General features: G+C 47.1%; 2 protein-coding genes across 5 annotated transcripts in view; both read left to right on the top strand.

The window, feature by feature from the left end:
* The window catches only part of NIN (ninein), a 54,092-nt gene extending 48,195 nt beyond the window's left edge, over positions 1-5,897 (top strand). For 3 of the 4 annotated variants that reach the window (XM_031602286.2, XM_090141932.1, XM_090141933.1), the window contains 2 exons: positions 279-392; positions 1,360-5,897. In XM_031602286.2, coding sequence (XP_031458146.2) covers positions 279-392; positions 1,360-1,569 — 324 coding nt within the window. In that variant the 3' untranslated portion in view covers positions 1,570-5,897. The remainder of the gene's footprint in view (positions 1-278; positions 393-1,359) is intronic. The other variant, XM_031602287.2, reaches the window with a different exon arrangement.
* Positions 5,898-5,973: 76 nt separating this feature from the next.
* SAV1 (salvador family WW domain containing protein 1) lies at positions 5,974-17,991 on the top strand. Its single transcript, XM_031602283.2, has 5 exons — positions 5,974-6,189; positions 7,212-7,658; positions 13,117-13,387; positions 14,668-14,811; positions 16,871-17,991. The coding sequence occupies exons 1-5, from the start codon at positions 6,096-6,098 to the stop codon at positions 17,070-17,072; spliced, it is 1,158 nt and encodes a 385-aa protein (XP_031458143.1). The 5' UTR covers positions 5,974-6,095; the 3' UTR covers positions 17,073-17,991.
* The last annotated feature ends 55 nt before the right edge of the window (positions 17,992-18,046 follow it).

Raw genomic sequence — 18,046 nt, 5'->3', positions numbered from 1 at the left:
GTCCAGTTATCACAGTTGATACAGAACTTAGGATTTTATATTGATCTGTCTTAAGTAAAGTAATCTAACATATAACTTAGATTTAACGCCATGGATGTCCTTTAAACGCTGCCATAACATTTTGCTTCCGTGAACTGTTTGTTAACTGTGTTGACTCTCTAAGATGAACACAAACGTGGAGTGGCAACGCTTTTCTTCTGCATGAAGTGGAAGGAAGAATGGCACTGAGCGCGACCTGATCTTTGTGAACAGATTCTCACGTGCGTGTTGCTTTCCAGGGGGGCCACGAGCAGCTTCTAAAGATGATGGAAGAACGTATGATGGATGTTGAACAGAAACTGAGGCTCGTGAAGAGGCTTCTCCAAGATAAAGTAAATCAGCTGAAGGAACAAGTAAGCGTTCTTGCTCTTTTCCCCAAATCTTCCCTGTTGCTTCTGTAGAAAACTAAGTGGGCAAAAGCCACAACATTGCTCTTGCTGAGAAGAAAGCTAAAGATATTTTTCTTTGAGTTCTTCTTAGCCAAAACTTATTTGCCCAAAACTTCACAGAAATTCAAACTGAAGTCTGAATTAATCTCATTAATTCCCTAAAAGCTATGCACGTTTGGTATGCAGGCACCTTAAAGTCAGCAAACAAACGTAAAATTTGGGCCAAGTATTTTAGCTGGAGAAGTTGCTTACAAAGGGACTAAGGAATTTTCTGAAGAATACAGGGATTACGGTAGTAGAACTGGTTTTTCCACACCCTCTGACCCAACACATCCTTTGCTCGATAAGATTTTGGGGTTTCTGTTCTTGATCTGGTCTGTCTTCTTCAGAAATTCTCACTAGGGTCTTTTGAACACTTAGGAAGGAGTGACACGATTGTATTGGAGGGAACATCTGTCCTCTGTTAGGTGCAGTCTCTTGTTTTAAGGAGAAGCTACACTAATGGGGTCTCATGCCAAATTGCTTCTCCATTGCAAATGGACAAATGCCGAGCTATGCCCAAAATTCCCTAATTTTATAGGGTGGTCCAAACCTGTGTGGAATTACCTCTGTGGGACCAATGAGGACGTGGAACCCATCTGTCCTTAGATGGCAAATGGCGAAAGGGTCATTTGAAGCCCTCCAACATCTGCATGATCTTTCAAGTTCCTTGCAAAGTCTTTCCAGTTTCAAAACGTTCGTAGCATCCATAATGTCTCCATAAACGTGTAGTTTCTAACAGATGAGAATAGTGAGTGAGAGGGCGGGTTGTCTTCCTTGGATACGTTAAGATGAAGGCGTTCAGCTTGACCTACTTACCATTTAAAACTGCTTTTCATTTTTTTCTGCTGCTGTTTGTGTGCTGAGTAATAACGTTTCACTCACAATTCAGCTTTCCAAGAACACCAAAGCAGATGCAGTGGTCAAGGATCTCTATGTTGAGAACGCTCAACTGCTGAAGGCTTTGGAGATGACGGAGCAGCGCCAGAAAACTGCTGAGAAGAAAAACTATTTACTAGAAGAGAAGATCGCCAACCTCAATAAGATCATAAAGAACTTGGCATCCCCATCTTTCAGTTCAGCAGCTGAGTTAAGATCATAGCAAAGCCCTTAAGTACGCCACAATCCCGTGCACTTTACTGGAATTTTAATATTTCAGCTTTTCACTGCGTTGCCTTTTTGTATTGATGACTTTTAGTGAAGAGATGCCTCCAAGGGGATGGCAGAGCTAAATCCCACGCAGACACTGCCTACTTTTGTTTATTCCCAAACTATTTTTCTGCTCAGTTTTGTCTAAAAGTGATCTTTGCTATGTAAAAAAAAAAAAAAGAAAAAAAAAGTATGTTTTTCTAGGTTAACTTATTTTGATACTTTGGTTTTAATTTAAAACACGAATTCTGAATATACTGAGTTGATTCTATTTAGGTCAAAGCACAAACTCCTGGTATTGAACTAATGACTTTAAAACCCTTTTGGTTTTCTGGGATATTTCCTGGTCCAAACCTGGTAATATTGATATAATCAGGCTCATCTGAGTTGGAAGGGACCTGTAGGTCATCTGCTCCAACTAGAACAGGGAACGAGGAGGGACATCTACAGTCTGAACACTGCTGATGGAATTGCTATTGAAAGCAAGACTTTCCTGATGTTGTCTGTATCCTGCAATACGATTCTAGTTTCTGTAGAGCAATTGCTCCACTTGTGCATTAGGAATCTGGGTTATTCCTCATGGCTGTTTCTCCACAGAAGAAAAGCAGTCAAAAATGTGTAAATAGACTACTGCCTCCAACTGACATAACTGTATTTCATCTGGAGAAATGTCCCAGGTGGCGAATAAAGACTACTGCTCTTTTTTTATTATTATGATTTTTAAGAAATTGTAGAGGCCTTACATTATTTTTTTTTAATTTTTTTTATTATTATTATTACTAAACAATAGAAGAGTCACCAAACAGAAGTGAAGAAATGAGTTCCTGTAGGTTGTACGTTCAATATAGTGGTGGAATGTGCTTATCACACAACTGGCAGAAGAGGGAAGAGGGGAATTTAGTGATGTGGCTCTGGGCAGCCTGGGCTGCTGGTTGGCGACCTGCACACAGCAGGGGGTTGGAACTGGATGAGCACTGTGGGCCTTTGCAACCCAGGCCATTCTAGGGTTCTATGATCAGGCCTCACAGAGCTTTGTCACTAACATGTCTTTTGCAGTGGGTCCGAGTACAGAAACTAAGTTTGCAATGAACCGTGAGGAAACATGGTCGATGTGAATGCAAAGAACTCAGGGAATAAAAAATCAGTTTCCTTCAGTTTAATAAATGTGGATGTTGATGTCAGTAGGTGGAGGTCGACGTGCATTAGGGAGAGCAGGATAAACAGAATTGCGTTTAGTTGAGTGTTACCTTCGTGCTCCCTGAGCAACCTGCAGTGGTGCTGTAGTCAGGAAGGCTGAAGAGCACGGAGTTTTGTAACGACAGGTGGTAATTACACCTCCTGTCTGATGAGTTCATGGGGAATGCAGGCTTTTTGGGATCAGGAGTGAGATGGGCCCAACAGAAGTCGCTGAATGAGAGCTCACATGCTTTGGAGCTGGTTATAACCAATTTTTACCAACGGTCTAAATGTGATGCTGGCTTTCCCTACAAATGCTGGTCTCCATCAATCCAGTAAGGCATACTTAATGTATATAAAACCAATGAAAGGGGCCATACTGGCAACACTTGATACTGGACCTCTTTAAATATGCATAAATTGTGGATGCAGGAGGGGAAGATGGGAGCTTTATCTCTGGGACTACTAGCAAGGTGACAGTTGTGACAGCATTTGTAACCTGGCAGCTGCCTCCTGGACACTGGGGTGCAACTGCCTGCACCCTGCTGGGTAACCTATGGAAGGTGACTTTCCCTCAGCAGTGTGGCTGTAGGGGATGCTACCTTTGTCTAAAGGGTTACCTGCCACTCAGAGGGCTGAGGGACTGAACTGCACTTGCTGGGTATGACCTCCTCTTCTCCTCCTCCATTGCCTTATAGAAAAAGGCAGTGGAATAGTGGCAGAATATCTTGGAGGAACAAAAGTTTCCTTTTCAATTATTTCAGTATTCTGCTGTTCTAAATGCCTGTGCTGGTTGTTTGTCTATGTAATCTCAGAGATTTACATATCCCGTAAATCTCTGCTGCAAAAACATGTTGACAAATCGCACTGACATGAGTTGGAGCTTGATTTTAAAATTTGAAGTTGAGAGATCCTTCTTTTAATATTGGAACAGGTTGCCCAAGGAGGCTGTGGATGCCCCATCCCTGCAGGCATTCAAGGCCAGGCTGGATGTGGCTCTGGGCAGCCTGGGCTGCTGGTTGGCGACCTGCACACAGCAGGGGGTTGGAACTGGATGAGCACTGTGGGCCTTTGCAACCCAGACCAATTTATGAATCCATGATTCTATATTAATCTGTTAGCAGTAACAGTTGTAATCATAGGATAGTTTGAGTTGGAAGGGACCTTTAAAGGCCATCTGATCCCACTCCCCACAGTGAACATGGACACTCAGAACCCATCCCCTGACCTTGGGTGTCTGCAGGGATGGGGCTGCACCACCTTTCTGGGCAACCTGTGCAGTGCTTCATGCTACACCTCTGTGCGTGGGTACCAGGGCTGTGTGTTAGCAGCGTGGTAACTGAGCACACCTTGAACTATGCTTACCCTATGGAAATTAGCAAAGTTTCAAAAGATTTCCAGGAAACAATGCACGTATGGTTCAGATGATCAGAACTGTGTTTGGAAATGTATTATTAGCTAATATATATTAACACCACTTCATATATTGCCCAGAGAGGTTGTGGATGCCCCATCCCTGGAGGTGTTCAAAGCCAGATTGGATGGGGCCCTGGGCAGCCTGGTCTAGCATTAGGTGGGATGGTTGGTGGCCCTGCGTGTGGCAGGGGGGTTGGAGATTCATGATCCTTGAGGTCCCTTCCAACCCTGGCAATTCTGTGATTCTGTGGGTCATCGTCCCTGGAGATGTTCCAGAGCCGTGGAGACGTGGCACTGAGGGATGTGGGCAGTGGGCACAGTGGGCTGGTTGTGCTCGGGGATGTTGGAGGTCTTTTCTAATCTAAATAATTCTGTGATTCTACAAAAAAAAAGGGAGCCAGGCTATGATGCAACGTAGCACTGCAGTACAGGGGAGAAGCAGAGAAAAGGGATTCTAACTGTCCCCCTTCCCACCCTATCCTGCCTCATTCTACGTTTCTTTCTTCCAAACACCAACCTAACCACTGAAAAGGAGAGGAGAAGGGTGGAGGGGGAAAACAGTAGACAAAAGCTCAAATCTCATTGGAATGCTTGTGCGAATGAATTCTCAGAAGTGCCTTTTGTCATTAAGCATGCTGGAGCCTTTCTACGCTGTAGGACTTCTGTTGCTGCAGGACAATTCAGGACAAACCCTTCCCAGGTGGGGAGAATGGTCACGGTGCTCCAACCAGCCTTGTGTTGTTTGTTGTGGCAGCTCAAGAGATAAGCAGCTCGTCCCACAAAGTCCAGGCTACTGAAAATAAGCGTAGAAACATGCAAAGCGTTTGTGGTCTTTTGTGCATGGATGTGTCTCCGATGCACTGCAGGCATCTTAAAGATACCAAAGTATTTAGTGGTGTGGTCAATCACTGAGTGTCTGGGCCTCCTTGGTACAGCAGGGCTCGCTAATTCGGGTATTAGTTACTTCATCGCCAGAAGGTGTTTTAAATGCTTTCAACTCTCGCTTTGTGAATCACTGTGAAAATAAAGGCACGCGGGTATCCAGGCTTGGAGGTCAGGGGGGGGCAGAGGAATGTGAGCTGAATTCACCCCACTGAAGTCCTTCGTGTCAATTTAGAATGGTATAAAGGCATACTCTGCTACACGTACTCCCATTGCTACTTTAAGTGCAAAGAAAACGGAGTTATTTCAATTCTGACTGAAAAAAGAAAGGGTTGTAACATAGTCTGAGCCAAATAACAGGCGAGGTAGAGCTGGGGACAGCCCGGGTCTGTCGAGTGCAACACAAACAGCATCACCATCTCTCAGGTTTTCCACGACTGCCTGCTGTGTGAGATGCCACCGCTGCTGACGTGTTTTTTGTGTAAACGGAGACAGTCGCGTATGTTTGTTTTTACTGGGTCTGTTGTGCTGTGCTGTCCTTACACCACCGTGTAAAGCAGGAGGAGCCAACCTACGTGTTATTTATAACGAATGTAAAAAATAAAAAAGAAAAAGAAATCGCTGTAAGACTCCTGCTTGTGGCTGTGGGGTTGGTTTTTTCGTTTTGTTTTGTTTTTGTTTGTTTTTCCATCTTTTATGGAAATTGTACGGGCGGAGGGGTTGGACGCCGGGTTTTTCCAAGCGGAACGATGCGCGGCCTCCCGTCCGCCAGGGGGCGCTGTGACCGCGCCGCCGCGCCGCTCTATCCCCACCCTTCCTCTCGTCTCCTCCCCCCACAACGCCCCGCGCCTAACGGCACCCCGCGGCCGCGCCCCGCAGCCCGCCCCCCGCTCACGGCCTCCGCCCGCCGCCCTGAGCGCCTGAGGGGGCCGCGGGCGGCCCGGCCCTGCGCGGAGCGGAGCCGGGCATGCGGGCGGCGGGAGCGGGCCGGGAGGAGGAGGTGGGATGCTGTCGCGGAAGAAAACGCGGACGGAGCTCTCGAAGCCCGGCGAGGTGCAGGGGAAGTACGTGAAGAAGGAGACCAGCCCGCTGCTCCGCAGTGAGTGACCGAGCGCCGCGCGGGGCGGGGCGGGAGCGCGGCGCGGAGCTGGGAGGGCTGCGTTGTTACGGCACGGCGCTCAGCCGCGCCCTCAGCCGGCCGCCATCGCTCAGCACGGCCTGTGGGAGCGGGGCGCGAGTGGGGGCTGCTCGGCTGCGGGGCTGGGAGAGAACAGCGCTGTGTGAATGTGCGCGAAGGGGCTGGGCTGGGCTGGGGGTAAACGGGGAGGTTGGGGGTCCTGCGTGTGGAGGGGGGTTGGAGATTCGGGATCCTTGAGGTCCTTTCCAACCCGGGCCGTTCTGTGATGAGGGCAGTGGTGCTGATGGAGAGGGATTTAAGGTGCTTGGGTTGGTTCTTGGCCTAGTGGAGAGGTTTAAAACCTGCCTGATAGGGCTGCAGTCCGGAGGGGGTGTGGGGTGAGCTCACTGCAGCCTCCAGTACCTAAAGGGAGCCTACAGACAGGAGGGGAGTCAGCTCTTGGAAAGGGTAGATAACTGCAGGACAAGGGGAAATGGTTTGAAGCTGAGGGAGGGCAGATTGAGGTTGGATGTCAGGGGGAAGTTGTTTGCTGTGAGAGCGGTGAGGTGCTGGAACAGCTGCCCAGAGAGGCTGTGGATGCCCCGTCCATCCCTGGAGGTGTTCAAGGCCAGGTTGGATGGGGCCCTGGGCAGCCTGGGCTGCTGTGAGATGTGGAGGTTGGTGGCCCTGCGTGTGGTGGGGGGTTGGAGCTTTGTGATCCTTGTGGTCCCTTCCAACCTGGGCCATTCTGTGATTCTGTGGGTGGGAGCTGTTTGTGTTGGCTTCTTCTGCTATCAAAACTGCTGCTTTGCCAGTAGCTTCTGTGCAGGCTTTTGTTGCGCCAGTGCAAACTGCAGCCCCACCATTATGCTGCTGTATGCATTAGAGGTGCTTTAAAGGGGGTCTGGCATTAGAATGAAGTCACTTGCATGGTGTAAGTCAGGCACCATAGCTAACCAAATAAGTGCATGCAAAGTTCTCATTTCACTTCTCTGCTGTAACAGATCTGATGCCTTCCTTTATCCGTCACGGTCCGACCATTCCAAGACGAACTGATATCTGCCCTCCTGACCCAAGTCCTTCTGCTTATGGCTCTGGTGGAGATGGAGCTGTTTCCAGAAACCAGAGTTTCCTTCGAACGCCGGTGCAGAGACCGCCACAGGAAATAATGAGGCGTGAAAGCAACAGACTGTCTGCGCCTTCCTACTTTGCTCGAAGTTTAGCTGATGTTGCCAGAGAATATGGCTCTTCCTCCCAGTCTTTTCTAACAGAAACCAATTCGGTTATGGAAAACGGAGATGCTGGCACACGTTGTTACTATTATGATCACCTCTATGATGCCCAGAGGAGACGGCAGTTGAATGATCGCTTGCATGAGGACTACAGGTATTACGAGCACAGCGGGGAGCTTTTCCAGAGGATGTCTCACAACCATGGGCGGCGCACCTCAGGTGAGGATGGGTTCATTGCTGCCCTTCATGTATCACTGAATAGCTTCAGGTACAGAGGTATTTCATAGCATTGTAGAATGGCCTGGGTTGCAAAGGCCCACAGTGCTCATCCAGTTCCAACCCCCTGCTATGTGCAGGTCGCCAACCAGCAGCCCAGGCTGCCCAGAGCCACATCCAGCCTGGCCTTGAATGCCTGCAGGGATGGGGCATCCACAGCCTCCTTGGGCAACCTGTTCCAGTGCCTCACCACCCTCTGGCTGAAAAACTTCCTCCTCATATCCAACCTAAACCTGCCCTGTCTCACTTTAAAACCATTCCTCCTTGTCCTGTCACCATCCACCCTCACAAACACCCGTTTCCCCTCCTGATTATACACTCCCTTCAAGTACTCCTACTTCAAGTACATTACTCCTACTAGTAGGAGTGTTGTAGCCTACTACAACACTCCTACTTCAAGTAGGCTACAATGAAGTCTCCCCACAGCCTTCTCTTCTCCAAGCTAAACAAGCCCAGAATATCATTGTGTCATTTGATTTTTGTTAATTTTATAATGAATTATTTATTGTCAAGCAATGAGTAATGACTGTTTTGTGTTATTAACAAATTGGCATGTAGTTAGTGCTGAAATTCACTTCCTAGTGCCTGAATTCTTTTTGGCTTGTAATATTGTAATATTAGGAAGACAGGCTGAGGGAGCTGGGCTTGTTCAGCCTGGAGAAAAGAAGGCTGCAGGGTGAGCTCATTGCAGCCCTTCAGTCCCTAAAGGGAGCCTTCAGACAGGAGGGGAATCAACTCTTTGAAAGGGTAGATAACTGCAGGATGAGGGGAAATGGTTTGAAGTTGAGGGAGGGGAGACTGAGGTTGGATGTCAGGGGGAAGTTGTTTGCTGTGAGAGCGGTGAGGTGCTGGAACAGCTGCCCAGAGAGGCTGTGGATGCCCCGTCCATCCCTGGAGGTGTTCAAGGCCAGGTTGGATGGGGCCCTGGGCAGCCTGGGCTGCTGTGAGATGTGGAAGTTGGTGGTCTTGCCCATGGCAGGTGGTTGGAGCTTCGTGATCCTTGAGGTCCCTTCCAGCCTGGGCCATTCTGTGATTCTATGTGACTGAGGAAGAGTCATACTCACACACTCCCTTCACAGGGAGGGGCCTGTCACATTTTTCTGATGGGACAAGAGAATCCGAAAGAAAAATCTCTTACTTATTTATTTTTGAAGTGATTGGTTATCTGTGATGACACAGGAGAGTCATTGGTTTGTATGTCATGCTGCTGTAGATGTACTGAAAGAAGAAATGTGGGATGTCGGTGTTACCCACAGAAAAGTGACCTTACAGGCAGTGTTGAGTGATGTTTATATTGCTGAAATGATGTTTGGGGAGGAGTTTGAAAGAAGCCTTCAGACCTGTAAATAATGTAATGAAATATGCTGTTAGCTCTTTGTTGCTTGCACTCTGCTGGTAAAAATGGCAGCACTGAGGCTGTGGTTGGAGTTAAAAAGCTGACAGCGCTTTGGTGGTGGTGTTGTTTTTTAATACAGAGGTGTTCCAATGAAGCATGGCAGGAGAGCAGTGCTGGCATTGCTGCTGCCAGGCAGTGCATTTTGAGATGCTGATGTTTAAAACTTGCTACTTCATCCTTAACTTTGCTAAATGCTGACTAACTACATGGGGTCTATCTAGACTGTGCAGGAAACCCATCCATCTGTTGACTGCTCATCATTAAATATGTACCTGGTCCTCATAGCAGCACCTGTTGGCTTCTGCTATGGGACTGGAAGGGAGATTTCACACCTGAAACCCTCAGCTTTACACTCCAAATGACGCAGTGGTGATGAATGCTAAGCCTTCAAAACCAATATTGCCACATTGTAGAATTGGAGCAACATCTCAGCAGAAATGGGAGCTCCACCTTTTAGTTTGAAGGTGAAGTTAATCTAGCAAATTTCTAACACAAGCAGAAAGCAGGACTTTTCAGCTGTATTTTTCTCAGTTGTAGCAACACAGGTTTCTCTCTCAACAGGCTTTTCTCTCTTGTTTGTCTCCATGCCTTCTTAGCCTTTGGAAAACAAGGAGCTGTTGATGGGTCTTGGTCTTTGTCATTTGTGTATGTTTGCAATTAATAGCTTGGACAGATTTTACATATTTCATAATGGGTGCAGGAAATAATCCAGAGAGGTGAACCTCTTGTCTGCCAACACATTATCCCTTTTCTTCTGCTTTTACCTTTCATCTCAACACAGGATGTGGACTCTTAGAGTCCACCTGTAGTTTCACTGCAGAAAGAATGTTAACCTCTGTCCTTCCGTACATCCCCTGAAGAACCATTGTACTTTATATCAGTAGAAGTATGATGTGGTCAAGAATAAGAAAACCTCATATCTCCTTATTTCCCTTTGCTGACAGCTAAGCTCAGTCTCATTTCAGCCACCCACTGTTCTGCAGCCTTGTTTCCCTTGAGCAGCACCAGTCCCTCTAATTGCCAATTCCTCTCTCCTTGTCTCCAGCACAGTCAGGCCTTCTGCATCCCTTGCTTTGGTCCGGATCACCTCTTCCCTACATGTTTCCATCACTGTTTGTAAGATTTTCACCTGAGTGGAGCCCTTTACAAAGTAAATTGAAATGTCTTCTCATTGACATCTTCACACTCAAAGGATTCAGCATTAAGCAAATGTCTTGACTTTTTTCAGGAGGTGACAGAGTTGCATTGCATTGGTGTTTCTCCTTCAAGTCACGTCACGATTCATTTCTCCACACCTTCCCCTTTTTACTCTTACCAGATTTATTTTAATTCCTAACTAGTATGAGTGGTTTTCCTGAAAAGTGCCTTCAGTTATTTCCCAGTGTTGTGTGTTTAGATACCTCGATGGCATTTCTTGATTTTTTTAAAATTTATTTTTCTAAGTGTTTCAACTTAATTCTAAGAGACTTCACTCATCTTTCCTTGCCATCTCTGTCCTCTGTTCTAGGTGAAAGGTTTGGGGAGGTCTGTGGTTGAAGTTTGGGGTGACCTCATTGCAGCCTTCAGTACCTAAAGGGAGCCTACAGACAGGAGGGGAGTCAACTCTTGGAAAGGGGAGATAACAGCAGGACAAGGGGAAATGGTTTGAGGTTGAGGGAGGGCAGATTTCAGTTGGATGTCAGGGGGAAGTTGTTTGCTGTGAGAGTGGTGAGGTGCTGGAACAGCTGCCCAGAGAGGCTGTGGATGCCCCGTCCATCCCTGGAGGTGTTCAAGACCAGGTTGGATGGGGCCCTGGGCAGCCTGGGCTGCTGTGAGATGTGGAGGTTGGTGGCCCTGCGTGTGGTGGGGGGTTGGAGCTTCGTGATCCTTGAGGTCCCTTCCAACCCGGGCCATTCTGTGATTCTTTGAAGTTATATCTGCAGTATAGATTGGAACTGACTTGTAACCAAGACCTCAGAGTTTATCTGTACCCCTTTGAGTGGTAAGCTGAGCACTTCTTATCTGTATATGACAGTTCTGAGATTGACATCCCAGTGTACTCTGGGGAGAAGCCATGCAGCTGGAGGTGACTGCTGCTACAGAAGCAGAGCTGCCCATGCTGCCTTCCCAGCAAGGCATGGCTTTGTTTTTTGGCCTGCTTCCCATAGCAGTTCTCTGTGTGATCAGATGCTTTCCTGTTTACCTGAGTCCATCTTCCAACTTCTTTGGCTTTTGTGTAGCAGACACAGGCCTTATGGCAGCAGAACTTGAGGGTGGCTTACTGTCTGTTCGTCATCCTGCCTTGGGCAACTTCTGATACGAGCCTTAAAGTGTTAAAAAAACATTCACCTTTACCCCATGAATCAAATCTATTCGTATTTGTTGCTGCAATCATGAAGGAATTCGAGTGGGAGGAACTCTTTAAAAAGCACAACAAGACAAAATGCTGATGGGTGAGCAGCAAAATATGTTTATACCTTTATTATGAAAACCGTCTCCCTCTGTCCAATCTGGGTATTCAGGCTTGTGGTGGTTTAATATTTGTTGTTTATTTGTACTACTTATCCAAAGTGCAGTATTTTCAAGAAGCTTAAATGTTGGTATTTTGTCTGGAATGCAAACAAAACCAGTGGTGTAACCATGGCTAGGGTCTGAAATGCTCTCCATGGCCCCAGCATGGCTAAAGGTCAGGCAGCAGCTCGCATGTTCCTTCCCACTGGAAGTAAAGGGCTGAGTTGCTTAATCCTAATGAGGGATGGAGCTGTCACGTAAGCACAGCTATTAGCTTGCCTTCGTAAAGCTGATGAGTGGGTGAGTACTCCAACAAGTAGGGAAACTTTGAGGCTGTGCAATCCAGAGCACCCAGAGGCAAGAAATAGGTGAGCAGATGTCTTCTGCAGGGCAGAACTCAGGAGGAACTTCTTGCATTTACGCCTCCTGTTCATTCTGTTGCTTTGAAACCTTTCCACTGCGTTGGCGATGACTTTGATCTGTCACTGGAAACACAGCCCAGCCACTTCTCAATCTGCCATTCTGCAGGTAACCAGTCGATACACAGGTGGCTTCCCCTGCCTGCTGCACATGGGCTGTGTGTGCACTGGTGGAAAGGGCCATTTCTGTGGTCATCCAACAAGAGTATGGAATTTCCTGAGAAATACAAGAGCTTTTCTGCTGCTCTGCTCTTCCTGTTGTCTTTCTGAGTTAATGTCCATACCTGGAAGGCTGTGCCTTTTCCTTCCACTCAGGAATAAGTGCACAAAAATGTTAACCCTGAAAAACAAGCAGAGGGATGTGTTCCTCATTGACTAACACATTTATGGTCATATCTTCTTGACTTTAAGAGACTGATCTTCTTGATTTTAAGAGACTGGGGAAAGGAGCTCTCACACCCCTTCTTGTGGCTGTGGGGAAATAGTAATGTACAAACCCTGAATGCTGAGGATGAATAGATGCATTTGATGAAAAGGTAATTGGAATTTCATTGTATCCAGAGACTGAATAACTGTAGAATTGCAGATAACTGAAGGAAATGCTTTAAGTAGAGTTGAGTTTGGGCCAGCACAACCAGCAGGAGCACATTCAGTAGGCACCCAGAAGGTGAAAGACACCTGTGGAAGTCTTGATTGCATCACTTCGTTGTTTTCCCTAGTTTTATTTTGAAAGGGAGTTGATATAACAGCCCTGAGTGTCCACAGGACATAGGAGGAAAGGGCAGAGGAAACTGGAATGGCTGCTGATGGCTGCACTGCACAAACCTGACTCTTCCCTCCTGCTTGTCCATCTTACTGTTCTCCAGTGGTTAATCTGGAACACTTTCGTATCATATAATTTCTTTTCCAGGCAGTTGAAGTCTATGATTGTAACCTGATCAGAATTTCTTTTACAAATGTGTACAGGTGTGTGCTGGAAACCTGGCAGTACTGTTCATAGTGCCTCGTGTCTGTGGAGGAGGGAAGCTAACTTGGTACATAATATTGGTTTGAGGTGTTACCCGTTGAGTTAAATACCTTTATTTTCTGTTTTTAGGCATCGGGAGAGTTGCTGCTACATCTCTAGGAAATCTAACAAATCACAGCTCTGAAGACTTACCTCTCCCCCCTGGCTGGTCAGTGGACTGGACTATCAGAGGAAGGAAGTACTACATCGACCACAACACCAACACAACGCATTGGAGCCACCCCCTGGAGCGGGAGGGGCTGCCACCAGGCTGGGAGAGGGTGGAGTCTGCAGAGTTTGGAGTGTATTATGTGGATCACATCAATAAGAGAGCTCAATACAAACATCCTTGCGCCCCCAGGTATGGCAGCAGGCTTGCCTGTTGTGACTGTCCTTGTCCTAGTTCAGCTGAGAATGTAGAAATGGCATATATACAGACTGGAAGGAGCAGTTCCTGAGAGTAGCCCTGCAGAGAAGGACCTGGGGGTGCTGGTGGATGAAAAACTGAACATGAGCCAGCAGTGTGCCCTTGCAGCTCAGAAAGCAAATGGTATCCTGGGCTCCATCAAAAGAGGGGTGGCCAGCAGGGACAGGGAGGTGATTGTCCCCATCTACTCTGTTTTTGTGAGGCCCCATCTGGAGTACTGTGTCCAGGTTTGGGGCCCCCAGTACAAGAAAGACAGGGAGCTGTTGGAGAGGGTCCAGAGGAGCCACAAAGATGATCAGGGGGCTGGAGCACCTTCCCTACAAAGACAGGCTGAGGGAGCTGGGCTTGTTCAGCATGGAGAAGAGAAGGCTGCGGGGTGACCTCATTGCAGCCTTCAGTACCTAAAGGGAGCCTACAGACAGGAGGGGAGTCAGCTCTTGGAAAGGGTAGATAACAGCAGGACAAGGGGAAATGGTGTGAAGTTAAGGGAGGGGAGACTGAGGTTGGATGTCAGGGGGAAATTGTCTGCTGTGAGAGTGGTGAGGTGCTGGAACAGCTGCCCAGAGAGGCTGTGGATGCCCCGTCCATCCCTGGAGGTGTTGAAGGCCAGGTTGGATGGGGCCCTGGGCAGCCTGGGCTGCTGTGAAATGTGGAGGTTGGTGGCCCTGTGTTTGGTGGGGGTTGGAGTTTCATGATCCTTGAGGTCCCTTCCAACCCAAGCCATTCTGCAATTCTATGAACTTTTGCCTTGCATATTATGTGCCAAAACCAGCTTATTTTTTAAAAGTAAACTTTACTGCTTCTGTACTGAGACTTCTAGAAGTTGTAATTGTTGGTTTCTGTCTCTTCTGTTGGTTCAGTTTAGAAACAGGATATTATTCTTACCTCACTAAAATAAAGCAGCTGTTCCCTGTGACTGCTGGTGAAACAGCCGGGTTGCTGAGAGCAGAATTGGGTTTTAGACTGAAGGTAAACTTGATTGATGTTCTGGGAAACTGTCTCTGAAGCCCAAACTAAGTCATCTCTGGGATGAAAACAGATATTTTAGCTGCTTAAAACATGAAGGTAAAATCAAGTCAGCATGCACCAAATCTACCAGTTAATTTCTACTATTTGATCCTTCTTGCTGTATTGCAGGAAGTTCATCTCTATATTAATGAGAGCAGGACATCCTGCTTGGTGCTTGCTGAATTTCTCTGCCTTCCTCCACACAGCGTTCCCCGTTACGACCAACCTCCCCCAGTGACCTACCAGCCCCAGCAGGCAGAGAGAAGCCAACCCCTCCTCGTCCCTGCAAACCCCTACCACACTGCAGAGATTCCAGACTGGCTGCAGGTCTACGCCAGGGCTCCTGTCAAGTAAGCTTCTTTTCTTTACTCTTATTTTGCACCACATTACACGTGCATCGTTTAGACAGAAACCAAGTGGATTCTGGTGTCTGAAAGTAGAACTCTAGCTGCTGGCTGTTCCATAACTGCATGAGAGCTGTTGCTGACAGTGGGTGAGGAATTTGTGCTGGATTTTTCATATCAGAAATAAAGTCACACTAAATTGAGTGGATCATTGCTGGCTGAGGATTCAGTCTAAACACTTCAGACCTGTAATTTTTGTTGCTCAGTCATCCATTCAACAAACTACTGTCAGAATGTGCTTTTAAAACATATATAGTTTGTACACATACATATTAAGATCACTCGCCGTGCATGTAACCTGTGTTATATACATTAGGATTTAAATCATATATATGACACTTAAATCTCCCAAAAACATAGCAAAAATTGGCCTGTAAGGGGACTGGACTCTTGACTCATCCAGGTGGAAATGGGTAAGTTGGAAATAAGCACAGCTAGTCTTTATCTGTGTCTTAGCAGAAGATTGGAGACCACTTCTGATGGGTTGGTTTTGCATTAGGCATTACTTAACACTGCAGGACTGGGAGCATGTGCTTTACTTTCAGTGTGAGAATGGTGCCCCATGGCATATAAATTACATGGGGTATTTTAGGAACAGGGGATCTTCTCCAGGACTAAATCTGAGTCAATGCAACGAAACGTGTTCTGATGGCTGCAGCTCTGCAGAAGACTGACACTAAGTAGAAAATCAGTTTCTAAAAGCATCCACGTGGCACTTCAATAACTATATAACCATATACTTCTTCATGAGGAAAACGTGCTGAGACTGAACCGTACAGCAGTGCACACTTGGAAATTCTCAAACCATGTGGCAGTCAGTGACTTTCAGCTGAAGTTTTTAGCTGCTTCTAGTCAGTGTAATTGCATTGGGTTTAATTACTTCTCATGGCTGCTGGCAAATCCATCCAGATTTAAATGGACCTAAAATCCAGGGGTGTACTTGTGCAGCATGGGTGTGCTGAGTTCCTGTAACCTGGGAGAGGGCTGAGTTCCTAGAAATACTTCTAGGTTTTGGCTGCAGCTGCACTTCTTTATTTAGGTCTTTGGCACATCTAGACAATGCAGTTTTAAGTATTTCAGCCTGTGTTGTGTAGGTTCTTGCTGGTTCTTCTCTTGAAACTTCAAGGTTAGCACTGTAAGATTCTCAGAGACTTTCTGAAAGGCTGGGGCACTGAAATCAGTGCTGGGAAGAACCCAAAATCCTCCTTTTACCTTTCTTCAGCTGAAGCAATGCTGGTACAAACACTGGAGTTTGTGGCATTCTCAAATGTGAAGAAGCAAACCCTGTTTCATGTTGATTTCGTACTGGGAAAGGGAGGGGGAGAGGTAGCAGCTGACTTGCTGCCTCCTCAGTTTGAGGGCTTCTTAAAGAACAACTAAACCTGCACATTGTGTGTTTATCCATCCTTGCAGTCAGGAAGACCAGCTGGTAGGTGCTGAGGGAGTTTGGTGGACTTCATGTGTGGGGCACTGAGGGTGGGGAATCTGACAGTGCCTTCCTCGGAACAGAGATTGCAGTTCAGATTCTTCCCCACCTCTTTTGAAGCACAGGTCAGAAACTTTGTCTTTCTCCACATAACCAGGATCTCATAGCTCTGCTCATATTCCATGTTTTCTCCTGTTCTTTCAGTAGCTGCCTTGTCAGCTGCTGATACCCAAGATAAGAAAATCACATCACAGGTGAATGTTTAGAAGTGTGGGGAAGAAGTAGGAAATAATGAACCTGCAGTAAGGATGCAGCATCTCATACAGAGTAGGGCTGTGGTGCACAGCAGCTGGGGCTGCCCAGGGGAGCTCACTGTCAGCCACAGGTTGGCTTTGGGCTGGCACCGAGGTGACGTGGCCACTAATTAGGGCTGTTTCTCCTTACTGATGCTACCTGGTCCTCTCCTCCCCTTGTTCCATGAGACTTGTGCCACACAGTTTGAGATGCAGTGACCTAAATCAGCACTGAACAAACACAGAGCAGCACAGCAGCCACAGGTAACCCTCTGTGCCACTCCAGGTACGACCACATCCTGAAGTGGGAGCTGTTCCAGCTGGCAGACCTGGACACGTACCAGGGCATGCTGAAACTGCTCTTCATGAAGGAGTTGGAGCGCATTGTGAAGCTGTATGAAGCCTACAGGCAGGCACTGCTCACTGAGCTGGAGCACCGCAAGCAGCGGCAGCAGTGGTACGCCCAGCAGCACGGCAAGAACTTCTGAGCTGCCCCACGGACACAGGGGATGCCAGGAGCTTTCAGAAGCCCCCACAGTTCATAAAGAAGTGCTTTGGTTGAAAAGGCAGCTTATTTTTGTTGACATTGCACCTTTGTTATTATCCTCTTGAATATTTTTCTACATGTATTATGTATTGTTTATACAAATGAGAAACGTTTGTTAATCTTTTTCCATACAAAAACTAGTTTATTATGCTGAAAACCAGCGTGGAGTTGGAGCAGAGAAGCTGATTCTGCTCTCCTTTTCTAGCAGTCGGCTGTATTATGGAGAAGCTGACTGTATATTTTTAAACAGCAATAGATGCAGTTACCAGAGAGGCCCTGGGTGCAAAGCACCGCTGCAATCCCTGTTGGTAGTGCAGTGTGTTTCCCTCAGGCCTTCCTCTGAGCTCTGCCTACAGCTTTAATGGACAGCACACTGTTCCTGTACCACCAGTCCTGCACCACACAGAGCTGCCATGTGCTTCACACCAGTGAAGTGGGAGTTGCCTTATTTTTTACTTCGTTCAACACGTTGTTCCTTTAGCTTTCCTATTCCACCTCACAGATGGCAGAGGGGGAAATGCTGACCCTCCTTAAGGACCAACCTCACTGCAGAGCTTCCCCAGTGCAGTGTGTGAGCCCCAGCACCGCACCTGGAAACGTCAGGGATGGGTCCCCCACCTTCTTCTTTCTTACTGCTCTTTTTTAACCGAGCTGTGTCTTCTATTTGGTTTCCTTACCTGGGGGAAATTTTTACGTGTACAGTGAGTGACCCTCACCGCTGTTCTCATTCGGTTCATTGATTGTCCTGAAATGTTATTTATGGATTCTTTTTAGTGCAATAAAAACATGGTTGCAGACAAAAAGAAAAAGACATTTCTTGTAAATCCTATTAATTCAATAAAAATCACTTTGTTTAATGAGCCAGGGGGTGATCAGCTCATTTCTGCCACTGAAGGTTCATACCTGAGCAGTGCA

Source organism: Phasianus colchicus, chromosome 5, assembly GCF_987193195.1.
Source record: "Phasianus colchicus chromosome 5, bPhaCol1.hap1.1, whole genome shotgun sequence".
Taxonomy (NCBI): domain Eukaryota; kingdom Metazoa; phylum Chordata; class Aves; order Galliformes; family Phasianidae; genus Phasianus; species Phasianus colchicus.
Note: the sequence above shows the minus strand (reverse complement) of the source record. Positions and strands in the feature narration are given on the sequence as shown.